General features: G+C 35.3%; 1 protein-coding gene across 1 annotated transcript in view; it reads left to right on the top strand.

Moving 5' to 3' along the window:
- Positions 1 to 19,689, top strand: part of MPDZ (multiple PDZ domain crumbs cell polarity complex component) — a 165,833-nt gene that overhangs the window by 118,011 nt on the left and 28,133 nt on the right. Inside the window, exons 25-32 of the mRNA XM_037734472.1 lie at positions 2,637 to 2,814; positions 5,592 to 5,702; positions 9,695 to 9,793; positions 13,160 to 13,322; positions 15,433 to 15,629; positions 16,783 to 16,874; positions 17,091 to 17,181; positions 19,328 to 19,408. Of these exons, the coding sequence (XP_037590400.1) occupies positions 2,637 to 2,814; positions 5,592 to 5,702; positions 9,695 to 9,793; positions 13,160 to 13,322; positions 15,433 to 15,629; positions 16,783 to 16,874; positions 17,091 to 17,181; positions 19,328 to 19,408 (1,012 nt within the window). The remainder of the gene's footprint in view (positions 1 to 2,636; positions 2,815 to 5,591; positions 5,703 to 9,694; positions 9,794 to 13,159; positions 13,323 to 15,432; positions 15,630 to 16,782; positions 16,875 to 17,090; positions 17,182 to 19,327; positions 19,409 to 19,689) is intronic.

Here is a 19,689-nt window from a genome sequence, read left to right on the forward strand (position 1 = left end):
GACCGAGTTTCGCTCTTGTTACCCAGGCTGGATCCAGTGCAGTGGCACGATCTCGACTCACCGCAACCTCCGCCTCCTGGGTTCAAGCAATTCACCTGCCTCAGCCTCCCAAGTAGCTGGGACTACAGGCTTGTGCCACCACGCCCAGCTAGTTTTTTTGTGTGTTTTTAGTAGAGACGGGGTTTCACCATGTTGACCAGTATGGTCTCGATCTCTTGACCTCGTGATCCGCCTGCCTCGGCCTCCCAAAGTGCTGAGATTATAGGTGTGAGCCACTGCGCCTGGCCTGTCTTATCCTACTTAATGTCCAACATTGTCTTCCTTTGTGCAGCATGGAGCAGATTTCAAGGTCTCATCATCTCCTTAAAGTTCTGTTTGGTATGTTTTCCTCCAACAACCTGAGCTTTGACCCATCCTGGCCAAAGACCTCATTGCAGATTTCCTTACTCTTTCTTACATCCTGCTTTTTCACAAGATGTATGTGCTTTAAATATACTCAATAGCTCTTATAGCTATTTGTAGTTATTACATTCAAGTTCGTGTCTTTATTTTGTGAGTATGGGAAATGTATTCAAGGCAGAGGAATTAGCAAGTGCCAAGGCCCCAAGGTAGGAGCATGCCAGATGATGTGGTAGCTTGAGTGGAGATAAGACAGTACAGAGCCCATGGCAGGTGTATTAGTCTGTTTTCATGCTACTGATAAAGACATACCTGAGCCTGGGCAACTTACAAAAGCAAGAGGTTTAATGGACTCACAGTTCCACATAACTGGGGAGGCCTCATAATCATGATGGAAGATGAAAGCTACATCTCACATGGTGGCAGACCAGAGAAGAGAGCTGGTACAGGAAAATTCCCCTTTATAAAACCATCAGATGTCATGAGACTGACTTAATCTCATGAGAATAGCACAGGAAAGACCTGCCCTCATGATTCAGTTACCGCCTACTGGGTCTTACAATATGTAGGAATTTTGGGAGCTACAATTTAAATTGAAATTTGGGTGGGGACACAGCCAAACCATATCAGCAGGTGAGGCTAGCGAGGTAGTGAGAGAATCATATCCTGTAGGATTTTGTCAATCACTGCTCTTCATGTCCTGACTGTTAGTGACCAGGTCTGCCTTGGCAAGAATGACTTCTGTTTCTACAGAGGTGAGTTCCTGACATACTATATGCAGGAGAGTTCTTTCCCATGCTTAGGTTGCTAAGCTTAGAAACTACTATCTGTTTAGCAGTAGCTGAATTTTTTGATTACTTCATATATGTAATACTAAGATCCTATAAAATCATCTTTTTACACTGGTATGTGCCCCAGCCTGGATTATGAGTCCAGTTTTACTTATAACATCATTTTCAGAAATACGTTAATTTATTTTCAGATTCTACAAGACACATAGTGAGAAGGTATTTTAAACTATCTTGTTTTACTACTAGTAAAACCTTAATAAATTGAGCAAAGTAATATTTGTAAGAAGTAACATATATGACATTTTATTCCATTGTGTTAAAATATTTTTATTATTATTTTAAGCCAGCTTAACCATTTTTAAGTGTACAGTTCAGTGGCATTAAGTACATTCACATTGCTATGTAATCACCTCCACCATCTATCTACAGAACTTTTTTCATCTTGCAAAACTGAAATTCTATGCCCATTAAGTAATAACTCCCCTTTCTTCCCTCTTCCCATCCGAGGCAGCCACCATTCTACTTCCTGTCTCTATGAATTTGGTACCTCTAGGTACCTCATATGAGTGAAATTAAATGACATTTGTCCTTTATTTTACTTAGATGATTTACTTCACTTAGCATAATGTCTTCAAGATTTATTCATATTATAGCATGTTTCAGAATTTACTTCTTTTTTAAGGTTGAATAATATTTCACTGAATTGTGTAGTATTTTATTTATTCATTTCTCGATAGATAATTGGATTGCTTCTACCTCTTAGCTTCATGAACATGGGTGTGTAAATATTTCTTTGAGATGCTGCTTTGAATTCTTTTGGTTATAATACCCACAAGTAGAATTGCTGAATCATATGATAATTCTATTTTTAAAATTTTTGAGGAACCTATACACTCTCTACCATAGCAACTGCATCATTTTACATTTCTGCCAACAGTACACAAGAGTTCCAAATGCTCTGCATCCTTGTTAATTTCGGTATTTTTTTTAAGTAGGTAGTAGGCATCCTGTTGGATATGAGATGGTGCTTTTGATTTGTATTTCCATAATATTTAGTGATGTTAAACATATTTTCATGTACTTATAGGCCATTTATATATCTTCTGTAGAAAAGTGACTTTTCAAGACATTTGCCCATGTTTTACACCACTTGTTTATTTTTTTTTTTGAGATTTAGAATTTCCCTTTGTATTCAGCATATGAATCCCTTATCAGATATGTGATTAGCAAATATTTTTTTCCTTTTGTGGTTTGCCTTTGTATTCTATTGATAGTATCATTTAATGAACAAAAATTTTTAATTTTGATAAAGTACATTTTGTCTATTTTTTCTTTTGTTCTCTGTACCTTTGGTGTTATATGTAAGAAATCATTGCCAAATCCAGTATAATGAGGCTTTTCCCTTGTATTTTTTCCTAAGAGTTGAAAATTTTATTTATTTTCTAGGGTTGACCTCTGGAGAGAACCAAGCAAATCCTTAGGTATCAGCATTGTTGGTGGACGAGGAATGGGGAGTCGTCTAAGCAATGGTGAAGTGATGAGGGGCATTTTCATCAAGCATGTTCTGGAAGATAGTCCAGCTGGCAAAAATGGAACCTTGAAACCTGGAGATAGAATAGTAGAGGTACCCTTCAGTGAACTTTCTGTGCTAAAATTTTTCACCTGCTCCATCCTTTGTACTAAGGAATTGTCATCTTCATACTAGTTACTCAACCCAGCATTAGAGTAAAATATGTATGTGGTTAAAGTATTTCTTCCTTGTTTATTTTCATGCATAATTTTCTCTTATGTATATAATGACTGATAATATGTCTTGATATAGAGACTGTTTGGAGAGAAAGCCAACCATTTAAAAAAATTGGCTCCAAAAATAAATAATTATGTTCTATTTGAAAGAACAAAGCACAATTCTTAAGGAAAAAATTTGAATTAAGATTATATAGACATACAATGCATATATATGCACACACACAAAATGTAGATATAATTGTTATTAATGATATTTTATTTCAAGAAGTACTTTATTATTATCATTTCATTGCGATAAACTTTGTTGGATGAGCTTTTTTTTTCCCAAGGTCATCTTTTTTAGTAAAATATTTAATGCTGAGACCTCAATTACCTTTCATGTAATTCCTTCTCAGTCGAAGCCAGGATCTCTCTCCTTTTCAGTGCTGTGTTCATTCACCAATGAAGGCTCCATGTGTGTGCCTGTGTGCATGTGTGTGCACATGTATGTGTATTTTGTTGTGTGTTAGAAGAATGTCCTTAAGTTGTGCCTAATCTCTTAATTCAAAGCAAAGTTCAATATTTTAAATAGACTCTCCTCTCATAAGTCACTCACTCATTTACTCAACAAATATTCCTGGAACAGCTGTTGCATTCCAGGTGCTATAACAGGCTCTGGGCATCCCACAGTAAACAAGCCACTGTGCTTGCCTGCCAAGTGGGGCAGACTTGACAAGTAATCAAGTCACTTCAGAATAGTGTGATAAATAATTTGATCAGGATAAGCATAATTTTATTTAAAAGGATAGAGAGAGGAGTACCCGACTCAGATTTTCTGAGTTTTCAGGATTTACAGAGTAGACTAAAAGAGACAACTTCTAATAAAGACAATTTTATTACTACTATAATGACCATTATATTTACTTTATACAAGTGACTCTCATTCTAAACCCATATAACTTATGTTTGGAATGTTTTGTTTAGAAGATTACAACATATCAACCATGACTTTAAAATGAACGTTTTGATGATTGGTCGATTTATTACTTCATTGACTTACTGTCTTTAAGAGCCAAAGGTGGAAGCACATTGGGACCTGAGAGAAAACAGGGGCTGTGTCCTTTTTTTTTTTTTTTTTTTTTTNTTAATGACCATTTATAAGGAAGAATAATAGGCTTTTTCTCTACCCTGCATTCTTTCATTAGATATCTTAGACCCCTTTTAAGGAACTTCTTTAGTTAGGATACTACCTAAAATTTTAAATTTTGGATTATCACTAAGAAGTTTATTTTATTTATACCTCACTATTAAATCCTTTTGACCTAAATAGAAAAAGAGCTATTTATATTATTTTCTAGAAAAGAATGGTCATAATTTGTTCTCAAATTTTGTTTAAATGTATTTAAAAAGTTAAAGCTCCCCTTTTACATGGAAAAGAAAGGACTTTTTTGTGTGTTGTGAAATACTGTATGCAGTTTAGCAGTGATTTGTGCCAAATGTGTAAGGGCTTTTCTAGTATGTAGGAAGCCTTAGGCCTCTGTAATCCTGAGGATTCTAAAGCGTGTCTCTGCTAAGAGTTTCTCAAAATGTATGTAGACTAGGTGAGTGTAGATCTGCAGATTATTCTCTGAGAATGGTACTTTGAATTTGAGCAAAGATAAGTAACATCCTGTTAAATTTTTCCATAAATGGAATATATAGTAGACATACGGTAGACGTGAATACTGATTTTTGTTCTACAAAAAAGCTATTAGAAGCTATTTTAATATGCACAAAAAATGTTTTCATCTAAGTATCAACCTAAGGGAGGTTTTTTCTAAGTCTATATAATTCTTTTAAAGGTGCTAATGTTCTGTGCAAACATCTAATAATGTTCTTTTCTAGAATTGTGTCCACTCTGAGTTTACTGTTTTGTGTATGTATCATAACATGGTAGTCAGAAATGATAAAATGCTAACATCCTATAGTTTTCTGACAGGATTAGCATTTGGCCTTTTAAACTATTTTCTTTTTTATTCAGGTAGTGTAATAAGCTGTGCTGATCATTACTCAGGCAAACCATAATCAATAAAATTTACAAAATAACTTTAATTCTCAAACTATATAAGAATTACTAGCAATAAACACAATTTCTTAGCTTCCGGCTCCTATCATACCTACTGCAAGGATTCTTTTGCAAAACTAACCTTATCATTATCTGATTTTTCTGGATATCAGAATTTTGTTTTGAACCTCAAGCTTTCCTACAGAGAGAATTATACAAGACATCACCCCTTCCCACACCACTCTATAATGGATTAGAAGAAAATCATTACAGTGACTTGTGATGAAGACAGTGCTGCCAGATAGTTCCCTCATATTATTTCATTAATGATACTGATTTATTAATTTGAAGGAGCAGTTGAGCAATGTAAGGAATGCAGAAGCAGTGCCTTCATTTCAATTGATTACGACTTAAACTGACTATTAGAGACAGAGATCTGTGTCCAAAGCAAGGGACCACAAGTTAGCTGGATAGACGGAAAGTTCTGCAGCTTTACAAATAGTCTCAATTATTTTTGATATTAAAACATTTTCTAGTAGTCTAATCAAGGATCCCTAAAACCCTATATCCACACATTTTTTGTTGTTCTATAGATTCTTGAAATGTTAAGCTGAGGCCTTCCATTGCAGGTGGATGGAATGGACCTCAGAGATGCAAGCCATGAACAAGCTGTGGAAGCCATTCGGAAAGCAGGCAACCCTGTAGTCTTTATGGTACAGAGCATTATAAACAGACCAAGGGTAAGCGAACACAAAGGGCAAGGTAGGCATATCCAAACAGTGTTCAACTTGGAATCTAATGTATCAAGGGCCAAGTTGTCTGTATAAGCAAAGATAGTGACTTTTAAATCTCAGACTTGTTAAAAGCTTGTTTTGCTTTCTCAAAAATTGAGTCATGCTGGAAGTCCCTTCCACCATGTTTAATAAAGACTTTTGAGGTCTGTTGAATATACACAGAAGTAGGGTTTATCAGTAGCTCTAGGTATCTGGATGGTTAATTGTTAGTATTCATTTCAGTCACAAAATACACAGGTTATTAAAAGGAATATGGTATCATGATTCAAGTTAATCATCTGTGATCTCTATTGGAGCCCCTTAGAAGCAAAAGAAATGACATTTTCTTTTTAAATGTATTCTCTAGAAAGAATCTCCTGTTTATACAATCCCATGATCATCTGTGAATGATCTTTCATGTATTTGTGTATCCCACTGAATGTTAAATTCACACAGGGTAGATTTGGTTTGTTTACAAGTGATTTCATAGTTGCTAGTTGCTATACTCTAGCCACAATCACTGTGTAGCTCTTCATCACTGTATAGCTACATTGGTGGACAGAAACCTACCAACTCATTTGCCATCAGTCATCACAGGTAAAACAGCTTTAAAAAACATTTTAGAAAATGTAAGTACATTTAATAAATGTTGTTAGCAAAGATACAGAGTGAGGCTTTGGATTTGATGTGACTTGACGCTGAAGATGAAAATTATGCCAAGAGTTTAAAACCGTTTTTTCCGCTCCTCCTTTATGTATGCCTCATGAAAAAAAAATTCACTTGCAATTATTAAGTATATTGGGTTCACATACCCATTTGAAAGTTCTTTAGAAACATATACCTCCACTCAAAAATTGCATACCATTTCTTAGATGTCGTGAAGCTCTTATAGACTCCTCTTTTGAATTTAAGTTAACAACCCCCATCATAGTGATTCTCTTTGAATTATCTGCTTACTAGTTTTTAGAGTTGGTTGTCTTTAAAAGAAAAATGTCAACATATGTGAGGGAACTTGAAGGCATCATCTAAAACTTAAAATATATAATTTTATCTGCAAAATACATTGAATTTTAACTTGTAAAATTCAGAATTTAAGATATTAAGGCTCAATTTAACTTGTGAAATTAAGAATTTAAGATATTAGGGTTCAAATGATGAAAGTAACCAACAGGTCTCTAGATGAGCTCTGTCGAAGTAACTCATCAATATTCTATGCCATGGACTATAAAGTGACCAGATTTATTTTACTGGCCCTTCCTTTTGTTGTAAAGACAGGTGTAACTCTGATCTGGGTTTACTGTAAAGAGTGAATCTAATAGTTCTTAACGTAAGCACTACAACATCTGCAGTTTTTAATCATTCACTTGTTTATTGTTAGGTAATAATTATCCATTCAGAAAGAAAATTTGCCAAATGGTAGGGCTGCATCATGCTGCATTCTTTACAAAGCTTTTCAATTTGTTTAAATAACTATAAATCCTTTTACATTTGTTTCCATTTGTGTGTTAAACATACACACAGCATAATAATGTTTAATGTCTGTTTAAGTTAAAGCTATTTTTTTATGTGGGTGGGTATTAGTCCTTTTTTGTTTTGTTTATAATTTACAACTTTTACATATTTGGGACAATACTATAAATTGCTGAATAGTGATTCTCAATATTGCTTTAAAAACTTAAACTACAAATATTTATTTCAATGTCAGGCACAGTTTCCAATGAGTTGGGAAGATTTGTCTCATATACGTGGAAATTACTCTTATTTTACTATCCGAGGTATAAAGATACCTGATTTTATAGCAGTTGTTACAGGATAAATCTTGTTAAGAATGATATGTGTAGTCAAGTCATACTTATTTTGCTTTGGAAAATTAAAATTAATTTTGCATTTAAATGAGATATGTTTTATTTCAGCGATTTATTTCCTTATGGAAATAAGTAGGTCTCCAGTAGTCTAAAAGGAACAATCACGAATGCATATCCTTAAAAGTCTCTTAGTGATAATTGTGTTTTCTGTAGATGTAGGATAAAGCTCCTAGGAAATCTTAAACATGAGCTGAAAAAACCAGTCAGTTTCTTTGGTCCTTACGCTCTTCAAGAATCAGAAATTTCCAGAACTAGCCCTGATAATTTCACCAGTGTGACCCTTCACAGAATTCAGTCTGACCACATTGTCTCACTGAAAGGTGGGCCCCATTTAAAGGGGCCAGAGAATGTTTTTATCTTCCCTGTGCTTCTTTGTTGTTAATATTTCTGCTTTTCTCAGCCCTTGGGACTACAAACAGAAGTTTCATCATTGATTTTTTAATAAGAAATTGTCTGTTTCTAAAAATATTTTCCTAATAATAGAGTGATCTACTATTTCATCTGCTGTGCCTGTGCTATACTTTTACACTTTGCTATCTGGGCCAAATTCTAATCCTCTGAGATCTGCAAATTAAAAAGGAAACGAAAGTAATAAAAATTTAAAAACTAGAGCTTTCTTTAAATATTTCATTTCTTGCTATTATAGTTTTGTTTTCTAATGTTCCACAGAATTATAAAGGACACTTGAAACATAAAAGTCCCATGTATGAAGATTAGAAATAATCACTTTCCATAGCATTGAACTATTTTGCCTGGGATATATTTTTCACCTCTGCCTAGTCATTTCTTCCACCTTAATAAATGGTCATGTGCCTTGGTATTTGTGATCTTCTCTTTTGTAAAGCAGGAGTTGACATTTTAAACTGAAAAGCAGGGAGAAAGTTGAGATGAGCAGAAATGTCATTGTGCCCATTTCTTTTTCCTGTCTTCCCTCTGTAGGAAAAACATTGCAAGAAGAGCAGATTGAAAGGGTAATGTGGCATAAGCTTTAGTGCAGGCATACTGAGGAGTCTTTCCAGAGTGTTCTCCCATACAGGGTGGTGTCACATGACAACCTCTCCCTATACTTGATGCCTGCCAGTGGGGCTTTTTTATAGAGAGAAGTAACACAAACATTTAATTGGAGCCAAAATGAATTTTAAATGTCTGCAATTTCCCCTGAAAGATATAGTCAATAAAAGAAAAAGATAGCGGGTGTGAAAAGAAGGAGAAGAATTTATTGTGCTAAGGAAATTACTTTTTTTTTTTTAACTATGAAAATGCTAAATTCTATCTGGCAGTCATCCTGGCTTTAATATGTATTTTCAACTCTAACAGTCTGGCTCAGGGCTTATTACTGGCAAGCCACGAAACCTCTGAGAAACACTTTAAGGCAGGACTTCAAATATTATCTAAAGCTTCATAAATTCCCCAATAATGTGGGCAATTTTATAGGAAATTTATTTAAGACATGAATCTCCATGTTTCTTCCTCCACAGAAACTTGGCAAAAATAGAGAACACCACTGTACTGGAGTTCATTTTTTAATAAATTGTTGAGTTTTTAAGTTAAAAAATACAGTTGCTCTAAAGTACTATCAATATGAAGTCAAAATATGGAAAGTTTCCTTACTGGGAGACAACGTAAAAGAATGATGAAGGTTACCAGTGAACTAGCAGACTGATTTATAATTTGCATTCTGGAACTGATTAGTTAAAAAAACATAATTAGCTTTTAGATGTAAATAAAAAAAATTTTGTGGTTTTAATTTTGAACTTGTTTACTGATATTCGTGAAACGTAGTAATATATAAAGCGGGCAAAATATATGTGCCTCTGTTAGTAATACTGAAGACATTGAGCAGAAATAAATTTGGGATCAATTTGACAACTAGATTCCTGTGGGTGGTGTGATTTAGACTCAGGTATAAATTCAGGTAATTAGAGACAAATCTTTAGTTCCAGACTTTTTTAAGATGTTGCTATTAATTACTAGATCTAAAAGGATGTAGTTTCACGCAGGCAGTTCTTTAAATCAGTATGTACTTTGCTTTTAAAACTGAGTTGTTTTCAATACATTTCCTTTGCATTCAGTGCCTCTTATGTTTCCTTTTAGAAATCCCCTTTGCCTTCCTTGCCGCACAACCTTTACCCTAAGTACAACTTCAGCAGCACTAACCCATTTGCTGACTCTCTACAAATCAACGCTGACAAGGTTGGATAATGCCCATTGTCTTGCTGTTGCCTTTTGCAAATGTTTTGTTCTTTGTTACTACTATGCCTTTGTCCCAGTTCACTGTTTACTACATTTGGGCAGGGAAAAAAAAAAAAAAAAACTGAAGCTGTTTGGAGTGGGCATGCAAATCCTTTTTTAAGCACATTTTCTTGCCAGAGAATATTTATTTTTATTGCTGAAATTAAATGGCCCTTCTGAAAAGTAAAGGAGAATCAGGAGTCCAATGCCTTTCTTTCATTTTGGTGTGATTTAAAATTTCTGATATTTAAATTTTTGTTAGTTGCCAAATGTATGATACTTTCACACATAATTTCTTTAAAACCTTGTATTGCTTTAAATCCTTTTCAGACTTCTACAAGGTGATCATAAAAGCTCTAACATGAGTAAATCACTGCACAAATAATTGTGTATGTGTACATGCAGGAGTCTGTTGAATATTCATGAAGCATGCCCATATAATTGCCTGAATCAGGAAACGTAACTATTTCAATGCTCGTAAATCTATACTTGGATCTTCTCATTTTCTGATGAAATTATAAAACGAAAATTGAAACAAAAATTTACAAGAATTTATATACCATAATTTGATCATGAAAAGGAAGAAAGAGGTCAATTTTTTTTCAAGAAACACTTTATGAATATTCATCAGATTACCATGTTATGTATTGTAATGGATACCATGTTATTGATAGGGATAACCAAAGATGCTATATACCTGAAGGAATATGTTTTGTATTACTATAGGAATTACAGAATTCAAGTAGAATTATCTTCTACTGTTCCCCAACTAACCCTTTTGCTCCCACACCCTTTAAGGTTTGTGTCAGTGTGGAATTTTCTTATGTGGATGTGTTACAGTGTGCTTTATGTGTGTGTTGTACTTGATGTGTACATACATGGCATGGAGTGATTTCAAGTATACATTGCATTTTTGCCAATGAAGGCTGAACAATCTTTGTTAAAGAGCTGTATCTTCATGAATAAATTTTAAAAAGATCACTACCGAGGCAGATACATGATCTTCATGAGAACGAAGGTGTCAGGAGTATGAAAACATAACGCCTGATTGTCCCTCAAGTAAATAAAGGCTTATATTGTTTTAATTAGTCAGGTAGGTTAGGGTACCATTTTGGTTTACTCATAGTGTGAAAATGTTGTGCCTAAGATCCCAAACAGTTTTTCAGATAAGCAGGTTGTTTGTTTGTTCTTAAAATGACAATTCAGAAAAATTATGCAGCAAGATCTATAAAATGTGCATCCATAGATTTGTTAAAATTATGGGAAGTTTAAATTAGATTTTGTTATCCTTTTAACAAAATGGAATGGACTTAATTCATGCTTTATAACATTTTCTGTTGTTACAGAGAATAAATTTTTTTTAACCAGAAAAATTCTAAAGTACATATCTTTCTCCTGTATGCTATGATAATGAAACTTGATTAGATCAAATGAGGGTGTTTTTTTTTTTTGTATATTTGATCATTTTTATTGTTATATTAATTCAAGAGATTTATGGCACAGCATTTGGGAAGATAACAAGGGTTCCATTTACATTAGTAACTTTTATCTGTTTGTCCAATGACATATAGACTGAACATTTCAATATAGCAGATTCTGTAATCTGACACTTATGCTGTTAAATCTCTATTAACTATCTCTTTGCTTTGCCAGAAAATTGAGTGCTTTCTGAATCAACAAAGAAAAGGTCACATTTAGTGTCAAATAGTTCTAATGTTAGATATATTTTTAGGTATTCTAATTCTTGGCACCAATTGATAATTTCTAAGTATTTGTGCATGTTTATCATTTAATGTATTCTTATAAGAAGTCAGTTTTTTAAAAACTCAAAATATTTTTCTAGATATAAACATATATAATAAACCAAATTGTATCAGAGGGATTCTTATGCAATAAAAAAGTAAAATAAAGATATGTGGGAAAACTATAGGTTCAAGGCATCAGGGACAGCTTGGTACCAAGGTTAGAACTTTAGCTGGATGTCCCTGACCTTTGAGTTAGGTACTGTCTTACTTATGGAAATTGGAGGAGACAACATGGTATAATGGAAAGTGCACTGGATTAATAGTTAAGCAAAAAGAAGTCTAATACCACTGTTTGATTTGGAACAAAAACTTCCACTTCTTGTAGCCTCAGGTTCAAAGGTTTATTCATCTGCAAAATGAATAGAATGAACTTAGTAACTTAAAAACCTTTCAAACACTAACATTCTGTTTGATCATCTATAATATTAGGTTGGTGCAAAAGTAATTGCAGTTTTAATAACAAAAACTGCAATTATACTGCAAAAGTAATTGCAGTTTTAATAACAAAAACTGCAATTACTTTTGCAGTATAATAACTTAAGATGCCAAGTCCTTTTTTTTTTTTTTCCAAATAGGACTTATGACCCTAAGCGACACCAAGTATACCATGCTTTGGCTTTCTATTAAGGAGCCTCCTGTGTTTTCTCATTTATCTTGTGATCTGCCTTGGCAAGGGAAAGCTGGTGTTGTCCTTAAAACCATGCCTCTCAGATCTGAGTGTGTGCTCTGTGCTAACAAACTGGCTCCTTGGTAGACAAGCTTGCATGTATGATACTTGCTATCCTGGATTTGTTGAATCATTTGGAGAGAGGATTCAGGTAGCAATAAATAATTATTTAGTCTCACTAATAAGCTTTGAAGGGCAATTTTTTTGTTAATTATCTTTTTTTGCAGATTTTTCTAGATGCCCTAAATCTTACCTGGACCCAAAAGTTATAACTTTTAAATGACATTTTTCTTTTAGAAGGGAAAGTTTGTAGTTTTCTACCAAGTCATTTAAGCCTTCAAATTCAATAATCCATTGGCTTAAAATAGCAAATAAAAGTTCAGTGAATTGTTCTCTGATACTACTTAGTTTAATATATTTAAACTTTACCTGAATCCCATCTAATATTTCATATATATTTATCTGTATATATCTATATATACACATATATATGGAAATAAGAGTGTAATGTCAAAAACAGAGACGGGCTTTAAAATATCTAACAAATAATGGAAAGGTCACATATATAAAGATATATATTTACATATTCATATTAAAAATATATATTTATATATGTAAAATATCTAACAATCTGAGTTTTCCATTATTTATTTATATATATCTATATGAGCCTTCCATTATTTGTTATATATATATATATACATATATATATATATATATATGTATATGTATAGGCTCTCCATTATTAGTTAGATATTTTAAAGCCAGTCTTTTTTTTGACATTATTCTCTTCCTCCTCTTGAAGTTTTCTTCCTTAGACTGCACAAACCCACTGCATTCGTTTTGTTCCCACAGGCACCCAGTCAGTCAGAGTCAGAGCCAGAGAAGGCTCCACTGTGCAATGTGTCCCCACCCACTCCTTCAGCCTTTGCAGAAATGGGCAGTGATCATACACAGTCATCTGCAAGCAAAATCTCACAAGATGTGGACAAAGAGGATGAGTTTGGTTACAGCTGGAGTAAGTTGTCTTTTTGTGATGCATTTAATTATAAGAGGTATTAAAATAGCTCTGAGTTTCCCAAGGATTATGCCCTGGATAAATAAGTATGTTGCAGCTTTTGTGATATATACTGCAATTCTTTGTGGAAAGAAATAGTGTTTGTTTTGCTTGAATACAGCATACATTCCTGAGGCATGAAATCATGCTTTTCCTTTCCTTTAAAAGTGCTGTTAAAGCTCACTCTGCCTTTTGTATGCGAATTAATAAGGACAGGGTACTCTCTAAGAAGCCAGTACTGGGTCACCCACCCCGTGTCTTGAACAAGTCATCACCCCTTTCTGGGCCTGAGATTCCTCATGTAAAACTGGTTGTTGTTGATATCACACTTTGAACTTCTGGTGTATTTTCTATACCAGAATGATGACATAGTGTAATTGTGGGATCAAAACTTTAGGCATTGGCTGAGCTGTTTAACTGTCTCTAAGCTTTAGCTTAGCGTTTTTCTCTCTTTTTAAAATGTAGTTCTTCCCTCAGGTTGCTAACATTCAATTAGATAGTGCCAAAAGAGTGCTAAGCACAGCGCCTGGTGCCTAGCAGTCTTTTTTTTTTTTTTTTCTAAGGCAAAGTCTCACTCTGTCACCCAGGCTGGAGTGCAGTGGCATGATCTTGGCTCACTGCAACCTCTGCCTCCCAGGTTCAGGCACTTCTCCTGCCTCAGCCTCCTGAGTAGCTGGGATTACAGGCGTGTGCCACCATGCCCAGCTAATTTTTATATTTTTAGTAGAGACGAGGTTTCACCATGTTGGTCAGGCTGGTCTCAAACTCCTGACCTTGTGATCCACCCCACTTGGCCTCCCAAATTGCTGGGATTACAGGCATGAGCCACTGCAGCCAGCCCAGTCTTTCATAGGCAGCTGTTATTAGAACCAATAGGGAATCTCTGTTTTCTAAGGAAATACCATTTTATAGGAAAATATTTAAAATTTATCCCAAAGTCATTTAAAAAACTTTTATTTTAAAAATCGAATTATTTTCTTTAAGAAAGCTGTAGTGCATCTTTTTAGGAAGTACAGAGCGTAAAAGTTGTGCCGCTATATGCTAGAAGGAGTCAGAAATAAGAGTTTATGAAGTTGATGCAGTTAAGAGTCAATGTAGAATGCATACATTAGTCCATTAGCCATATTGTAAGGTTTTCTAAGATGACTGTTACTGGTAAAGTTTGTAATTTTCTCAGTCTTTTCTCAATGACACTAAAGCATATTGCTAACAATCAATGTGGTCAGAATATACTCTTAAGGAAAACGTAAACTGGAATGTTTCAGTTTTCTTTTATGAAGCCACCCCAAAATGTAATGGCTTAAAACAACAATTTATTATTAATCTATTAAAGGGCAATGGGTGACTGGGCCTAGCTGGGCTAGACTTCCAAGACAGCTCACTGACATGGTTGACAAGTAGTGCTGGCTGTTGGCTGGTCGCTCATCTGTGTCTGTGCACTGGAGCATCTACGTGAGGCCTCAAACCTCTTGGATTAAAGAGGGTGCGCACTAACCATCACCTCTTGAAGATGTGGGGTAGGAGATGTAAATGGTCTCATCTAATTAGGACATGTGTCCCAAAGCTGGGACATGTGCGTCAAGTTGTCCTGAGCTGATAGCTCTATGCAATAAGAAAGCCCATTCCCTTCATTTTGGATATATCTACCAAGCAACTGCCCAACATGATGTGATATACAATTTGATTTTCCTATGGGAGAAAGGCTCCCACTGATCAGTGAATACAGATATTCTGGATGCCTCAGTTCTGTTCTCCACTGCAAATGATCAAGTTTCTGGTTTAATCACAGTCTTTTGAGAGTTTATAATGAATTACTTTTCTTTGACCTAGCCACCCCAAAGTGAACTGATGAATCAGACATTGCTTCCTGGATGCAAAGAAATTCCTCAAAGTTTGGTTCCTCCAGGAAACCAGTCCTATTGCCCAAGTGATTAATCTATTTAGCTTTTAACTGACAAAGATTACATTTTGGCACAAAATACTGCCCTTTTGAGATAAAACTAAATAGCTTTCCACATTAAAGCATTTGACTGTAAATTAAGTATGTATTTGTTATTGCTGTTGCATGTAGAAAATATCAGAGAGCGTTATGGAACCCTAATAGGCGAGCTGCATATGATTGAACTGGAGAAAGGTCTTAGTGGTTTGGGTCTAAGTCTTGCTGGGAACAAAGACCGATCCAGGATGAGTGTCTTCATAGTGGGGATTGATCCAAATGGAGCTGCGGGAAAAGATGGTCGACTGCAAGTTGCAGACGAGCTTCTAGAGGTAAGTTTTTGAGGAAAACTTTCAATTTATTCTTGTTGTATTAGTGTAATGGAATCATCAGTTTCCAGAAAATCACCCAGAACTTATAGTGACTGAGAAAACCATCGCTTGCTTAATAAAATAGATGCAGTGTAGCAGATCTGGCTCTAAACCAAAACTCTACTAAGTAAAGTCCATGTTCCCATTAACTTCTATTAAAAGGTCATGAATGTGTAGCACCAAAAACAATTTTTGCCCCAAGATAGTAATAAAGCTCACACTTCAAAAGCATTTATTTTGTGTGCTGCATTTTTATTACGAGTTTTTGAAAAGCCAAGTGACCAGTCATTCCCCTGAGGCTGACCCACTGGACGTTCTGGAACTTGAATCATTAATGGGAGAAGTGACGAGAGTGAGGTGGGGTGGGGTCAAGGTTAAGGCCAAATAACAAAAGCAGTAACTCAGCCTGCCAAGCAAAATAAATTTGTGGACCATACTTTATAGGGTTTCGAATCTTAGTTGCTTGTGGTGTTTGTCCTTGCCTCCCCTAGGCTGGGATCCACATGTTTTTATACTGCCTTTGTACTCTTCCCATGCTGGGTGTGTTTTCCTATAGACATGGAAGGCTGAGTAGTCAGTGACTAAATGGCCAGATGACTGAGGCAGTCATTTGCATTCGGCACTGTGCTACTAGGCACAGTTTCCTGCCTGAATCCTGAATCTACCCAGCATTGCTTCTCCCAGTGGCCTATTTCCAGGGCTTGAGTTTTGAGACTAAGTGGGAAATATGACAGTAAGGAACTTCCCAGGATTGTCTTGCACGTCACGAGTTTTTCCTCAGAGTCCTCGTTTTGCAAAGCGTGCTGGGAGCCCAGTGCCTGCCAGAAAATTTGCTGTCTGCTTTCCTGCGGTTGGTCCAAGCGGTGCCTCTTTATCAGCAGTCTGTGGATGTCAAACTTCATGTGCATTATTTTAATGCTGGCTTTAAACATGAGCTTTCTCTATTCACCATAAAAAGTCAGGTTCATGTTCTGGGGAAGAAAACATATAACATTTAATATAAAATATAATATTTTAAAGGAAGAAACAATGTGCTTTTCATTAACTAGGAAGGATGGTAAAAATTTATGATACTAAAATTTTGGACTCAACTAATGATATTTATTTCTCACAGATCAATGGTCAAATTTTATATGGAAGAAGTCATCAGAATGCCTCCTCAATTATTAAATGTGCCCCTTCTAAAGTGAAAATAATTTTTATCAGGTGATCATTCTCTTTTCCTAGTTTACCAAATACTTTTTGTTAGCATTTCTACTCTGAGTTCTTTTGAGTGAAAATAAAATGTTTGTAAATATATAAGTGTCATAGTTCCAGGTTTTGGGGGTTAAAGAATTTTCTCTGATAACTTTCTGACTCTTTAAATAGGAGAATGAAAATAATATCATTATGGTATAATAGGTTGTTGTGTTTTGATTTTAGAAATAAAGATGCAGTGAATCAGATGGCTGTATGTCCTGGAAATGCAGTAGAACCTTTGCCTTCTACCTCAGAAAATCTTCAAAATAAGGAGGTATATGTAACTTATGTTTGTTTCTTTGGGAAGACTTGATTGGTGTGCCCCTTATTAATTCAATCAACAATTACAGAACACTTAGAAAGGGATATCAGAGGTGGATAAATCATAGCCTTGGCCTGTAAGGAGTATATATCCTAGTGTAAGAAGACAGTCATAGAAATAAGCATACCACTTATGTGGAGACTACTTGTAGTCTGCCTAGGGAATAGTAAGGGTAGGAAACGAGTTACCAGTTCTGCCTCTGAAAAGAAATTGAGAATAAAACTTTATAGGGAAGGTTACATATGAAGTCTGTGTTGGAAGATTTGGGGGGCAAAACATTGTAAGCAGAGGGCATGGAGTGAGAAATGGCATGGAGGCTCTGCTATTGCAGGAAACTGAAAATTACAGAGCATCACTGAGCAATGAGGGGCAGAGAATGGGAGCTGGTTGGGAAAGGGTCAGTGATAAAGGGTACAGGGTCAGATTGTGGGATACATTGACAGGCTAACATATGCCAGCTTTGTCTTTGAGGCAGTGTGGAGCTCAAAGAATGAGAAATGTATAGTTAAAAATTTCTCTGGCAGTACTGTAGAGAAAAATCAGAGATAGCAGGGGAGAGAAGTTAAGTTAGAGGAAGTAAGATAATTATTGGAATAATTCAGGAAACGGTTAACAAGGACCTGAACTAAAGCTAGAAGAGGGAATGGTTACATTAGATGTATAAGACCCAAATTGGTAATACTTCATCTTCAACTAAATGTACTCGTTGAGGAAAAATGATTGGTTGAGGTGTGTTTATCCAACAAATATTTTCTGAACACTCCATTTTGTACCAGATATTGCTCTTTGGACTGGAGAATAAAACAGATAGGATATACATGGTTTTCAGATGTCTGACTTGGTGACATGAGAGATGGCTGTCTTTTACCAAATAGAAAATGCAGAAAGATATTTGGAAAAATATAGTACATTCTATTTGGGACAGGTTAGGAATGAAGTGCCTGTTGGATAGCCTGGTAGAAGCATACATTGAGACATTTAGTCTCCAATTTACAGATGATTTCCTGTAGATGCAGATTTGGCATTTATCAGCCACAGAAGCTGAGGTACTTGCAACAGAGAGCATTTATAGAGACAGAGGGCATTTATAGAGACAGAGGGCCAAGGGCAGAATCATGTGGTAGGAAGGCTAACAAAGAGATCAGAGACTATGAAGAACCAGGAGGGCATGTGGCACAGCAGCAGAGGAGAGTATCTTTCAAGAGCACACTCCACAGCTCTATAGGCTGCCATGTATCAGGAGTCCAATGAGAAGATGAGAGAGTCCCTTGAGTTTGGTAACTAGGAGATGGTTGGCAATTTTTGAGAAAACAAATGATGGACAGGAAATCAAGGAGAGAGAGAGGGCAGTGGCTAGAGGGTAACAGAGAATTGGGAAATTTTTCTCATGGTGATTTTGTTTTAGTTTGGGAAAGCTTTGGATACATGTATATGATGAATACCAGGAGTTAGTAGAGTGAAAAGCTTAAAATTAGAGAGCCTTGGTGATTACCAATGGGTGTAGCTATAAGAAGAGAAACATTCTTTCCTAAATGAATATATAAATATAGAGTTTATGTATACATAAGATAGATGTGCAAATCATTGTCTCATTCCAGCTGCTCCTAACGTTCATGTGAGACAGGTGGTTATTTAAGATGACTAGGTTATAAAGTAAAATATTTTGTTTTCATATTAGTTGTACTAAATATGTCTCTTAAGGAAATGGAATATTTTAATAAAGTTCAGGTAAAACATTTCAGTTTTCATTTCACTTGATAACTAACACAGTAAAGAATAATGAATAGTGTTTCTGCTAGTGCTCTGTCAGTGAGTTTCAGCATTTGGTAGCTGGGCTGCCATTGGATTTTATTATAGAGTAAATCCAGGCTTCAGGCCACTTGGTCTCTCTGTGTTCTCAACTGATTGCTGTCCAGTCACACCACACCTTATAACTATTTTGAAGAGAATATAATGTTCATAAATTCCATAAAATGTTAAAATAGTAATAATGTATTATAGTTTATAAAATAATTTTGATCAAGTGGCCCTTATATTTAAACAAATCAAAATTCCTCATACTCAGTTGCCTTTTTTGCCTTTTATTTTCCTTTGTCAGACAGAGTCAACTGTTACTACTTCTGATGGAGTTGTGGACCTCAGTTTATTTAAAAATGTGCAACATCTGGAGCTTCCCAAGGTAAATCTGCTTTGAATTGGAATGAAATGATATGAGTCCCTTCACACCAGTGTTCTAATTCACTGTGTTCTCAAAAGTGTGGTCTCCAGATTAACAGCATCAGCATCATCTGAGATTTTGTTAGAATTGCAAATACTTGGGCCCACCCAAACTTACCTGCTGAATGAGAAACTCTAGGGTTGGATCCAGAAGTTTGTGTTTTGTTAAACCTGCCTCATGCACACTGAAGTTTGAAAACAACTGTGCTAACTGATACTTTATCAGGGACCCAGCTTGCCCTT

This window comes from Cebus imitator, unplaced genomic scaffold (assembly GCF_001604975.1).
Source record: "Cebus imitator isolate Cc_AM_T3 unplaced genomic scaffold, Cebus_imitator-1.0 Scaffold624, whole genome shotgun sequence".
Lineage (NCBI taxonomy): Eukaryota > Metazoa > Chordata > Mammalia > Primates > Cebidae > Cebus > Cebus imitator.